General features: G+C 46.9%; 1 protein-coding gene and 1 non-coding gene across 2 annotated transcripts in view; one reads left to right on the top strand and one right to left on the bottom strand.

Moving 5' to 3' along the window:
* Positions 1-19: 19 nt before the first annotated feature.
* TTLL9 (tubulin tyrosine ligase like 9) overlaps positions 20-3,841 on the top strand; it is a 48,234-nt gene continuing 44,412 nt past the window's right edge. Inside the window, exons 1-2 of the mRNA XM_004698216.2 lie at positions 20-64; positions 1,857-1,900. Coding sequence (XP_004698273.1) covers positions 50-64; positions 1,857-1,900 — 59 coding nt within the window. The 5' untranslated portion in view covers positions 20-49. The remainder of the gene's footprint in view (positions 65-1,856; positions 1,901-3,841) is intronic.
* LOC115871443 lies at positions 2,391-2,497 on the bottom strand. Its single transcript, XR_004047308.1, has one exon. It is a non-coding gene; the product is annotated as a U6 spliceosomal RNA (small nuclear RNA).

Raw genomic sequence — 3,841 nt, 5'->3', positions numbered from 1 at the left:
CCAGTGCTTCCGCGGTTTTGATCCGCTCAGGCGGAGGTCGTGTTACAGTATGTCGAGACCGAAGGTAAGAGCGGCACCGGGCCCAGACGCTTCCGTCCTTTTCCACAGAGACCTCGACAATGGGTGGGGGTCCTCGCGGAGGGGTTGAGGGAGCTGAGAACGAGGGACACCGGGGAAAGACTACAAGTCCCGGCATGCCGCGCGCCGCCCGAGCTGCTGCGCCAGGCCCGTAAGCTGCCCGGCTGGCGGGAGATGGATAAACTCGATTCTCGGTTGGACTGGCGATTTCTGTGACTGCAGGGTAATCTCAGGGTTTCTGATCCCCTGACCCGGGAAAGCCTTTAGCGATTCCTTCATTCGGTCTACTGCTCACCGATCTAACCCAAACCACTAGTGTCTTGCGAGGCCTACCACAGTGGGGGACAGTGGAGAGAAGAGTGAGTCCGATGAGCCTCTGGCCTCCAGAACTCACAGGCAGACGCCCTGTTGTAAGTGTGGACAATGAAATCCAAAGGCACCAACCCCTACTCATAGCCACCCAGTCGAGGGTGTGTGTGTGTGTGTGTGTGTGTACTGCTGACCTTGGGTTAGCAACGCAAAACAAAACCCACGACAGAGATCCAGGGAGGGAAACCAATTTCTCTTGCATCTAGCTCGCGGGCTCCAATCTGTTTTTCAGCCCTCCTCCCACCTTTCATGAATGGCATCTTCATTTCTTGAACTCCCACTGCCAACAGAAAAACAAGTGTCCATGCCCTGCGTGCTCTGGCCTTCGCCTTTGTCCCACAGTGATTCATGGGACTGTGTGTTTATGGTGGGCCTCTCCTGGCACACCGTGTGCTAGAGAGCCAGCATCCAGTGTGACTTTCCTTCCACGCAGCCCCAGTGCCCAGCACAGAGCTTACAAACAACAGGCCCTTAGTACACGCCTGACAAATGATGACTGCTGAACCACCCACCGGGCGCTCCAGCCCCAACCTTGACTCTCCCATCTCCCTCACCTCTGACATCCAACAAGGCCTTTTCCTTCACATTTCTAAATAAATATTAAATCTGTTCTCTCCATCTTAACTATCACTATGCTATTCATGATCCAGCTCGGAAATCTGGACCCACAGCTTTTTCTTAGGCTGTATTTTGAAAATGGAAAAATAAACATTGACTGAAATACCTACCTCTGATCAACTTGACTTTGTCCTTTGACAAGAGGGACAAACTGCAGCCTGTTGAGGGATGCACAGGTTGACAGCAGCCTAGACTGTGACTACCAGGTGTGGCAGATCTGTGTCGCCATGAAAAACTCAAATAATAGTGGCTCGCTTCTTCGTGACACTGATGTATGTTGTTGCTGGAGAGGAAGCAAAGGTCACCTGCACATGGACGTGGGACTTTGTGGTTTCTTTCAAATGACCCAGGGGCTCATGGATTCGATTGTGCACCCCAATGGATGGATTCAATTGTGGTGGAAACCTAACCCCAGTGTTACCTGTCATCCACAGGTGTTTTGTTTGGGAAGAGGATCTTCTTTGTTATGTTAATCAGATAGGGCTCTGATGAGTTCTGAATCTAGTTACTTCACCTTGGTAAAGCAGATCAGACAGAGGAGCATGCTCAGATTCCATGTGAGGATCGTCAAGGAAGCAAGGACTAACTGGCGCTTCCGACCAGGAAGGAATCGACATGACCAAGACCTTGATTTAGAATTTTACCCCCCAGAACGCTGAGGAAACAAATGTCTGCTTTCCAATGCGACCTCTGTGGTATTTTTAGGACAGCAGCATTTGGCCCTAAACCACGGGGGAAATGTGAGCACGAATTTATTGAAGCGGGAGCTTCATTTTCTTTTCTCATTGCAGAATCCGAATCACAAGGGCCATGGATTGTCAAGGGGAAAAGAGCGGTGAGTGGCCACTCGTCTGCAGTCGAGCACACAGAACTCCCTTCCTTCCTTTCTCCTCCTGCCTTCCCTCCCTCCCTATCTTTTTCTTTAATAATCATGATCAATTAGATTCGAATAGCAAATGCATTAATATAAACCAAACCAAAATCAAACTCATTGCCACTGAGTCAAATCCAACTCCTATAGGACAAAGGAGAACTGCTCCCGTGGGTTTTTGAGACTGTAACTCTACTAGAACAGAAGCCTCATCTTTCTCCCATGGAGGTGGTTTCAAACTGCTGACCTTATGATTAGCAGCCCAAGGCATAACCCACTATGCCACCAGGGCTCCTTATAGAAACCTAAAGCACAATCATGATTTAAAAAGTATTATTGTTAAGTATTTACTGTGTGCCAAGTCCTGGTCTAATCACTTTGTATTCCTTGTCTTATGTGATCCTTGCCCAACCCCCTTTATGGTAGATACTATTATTTTATTACTATTATATTTTTTAATATGGAACGCTTCATGAATTTGCACGTCATCCGTGCGCAGGGGCCGTGCTAGTCTTCTCTGTATCGTTCCAGTTTTAGTGTATGTGCCGCCCAAGTGAGCACTGTTGTCTCTGTTGTCTAAATGAAGATGAAGCTCAGAGAACAACGAGCTCAACCAGTCAGTGCCATAGGGAGTTGGACTCGCATTGTATCTGACCATGTTCCCATGCCTCTTTCAACAATCATGCGATGACTTCAGTGTCAATACTGCCCCAAGCCTCTGCTTCCCTCTGAACCAATAACCTCTTGGAATTCTCTAAACCAGTGGTTCTCAACCTTCCTAATGCCGCGACCCTTTAATACAGTTGTTCATGTCGTGGTGACCACCCCCCAACCATAACATTATTTTCATTGCTACTTCATTACTGTCAGTTTGCTACTGTTATGAATCGGGCAACCCCTGTGAAAGGGTCGTTCGGCCCCCAAAGGAGTTGTGACCCACACGTTGAGAACCGCTGCGCTAAACAGAACCCACACGCACAGAAGCAGGAGTAAGCAATGTAGACTTGACTGAGGATGTTGTGGGAAGCCAGAGGAGGGAGTTTATATTGCACACACCACAGCAAATATCTTGTTGTATTTCCATTCTCTGTAACTGTGCTTTGAAATTTTACCTTGAGATTCTTTGGCCCATGGATTGTGAGCAATGGGCTGTTTAGTTTTCAAGAGTGTGAGAAGGCTCCTCTTACTTCTCTGCTCATTGATTTCTAGTTTATATTGTTGCACTCACACTCGGCGCTGTTTCAAACTCTTTACATTTGTGAAGGTTTGTTTTGTGGGCTAAAATAAGGTTTGCTCTAGTTCTTCAAAAGAATATGTACACACTCTGCCATTGGGTGGACGGCTCCATAAGTATCAACACCATCCTCATGTTGAAGATGTTATTCGATTCTTCAGGACCCTTGCTAATTTTGTGTCATTCTGTTTAAGAGAGGGGTGTTGCTACAATCACCAGTTCAATACAAATATAGCATCACCACAGTGCTTCCGACAACAGATATCAGAGCTTAACTTGTGAACACCTGGTCTGCAGAAGTCTATGGATGACTGTGGAAGCCCCAATCTATTAGCAGGGGCCCCACATGGATTAAGTGTCCGTGGATTCCCTCTGGCCACAGACGAAGCATGGGACCAAGCTCGTTTCTGACAGAGAGTATTGTAAAGTTGCTACGGCAGATGGAGTTAGGTTAACAGGTGATGCCCTAGTAGTTGATCTTTTTGTGGACCCATTTTAAAGTTGTCTCAGCTTTTAATATTGTCTGCTTTCTCTTTGAATGATGTTTTTATAGGTTGTGTCTTGTCACTGTTGTTTGGGCTTTTGTTTGTTTGCTTTGTACGATTCTGTTTTGTTCTGTATTATTTTCTGTATATAAAAGCCAGGATAGACAGACCATTGAGACAGTGACT

Source organism: Echinops telfairi, unplaced genomic scaffold, assembly GCF_000313985.2.
Source record: "Echinops telfairi isolate 266 unplaced genomic scaffold, ASM31398v2 ScPeMD7_5592;HRSCAF=6446, whole genome shotgun sequence".
NCBI lineage: Eukaryota > Metazoa > Chordata > Mammalia > Afrosoricida > Tenrecidae > Echinops > Echinops telfairi.
The sequence above is the reverse complement of the archived record's forward strand: the minus strand, read 5'-3'. Positions and strand labels throughout refer to the sequence as shown.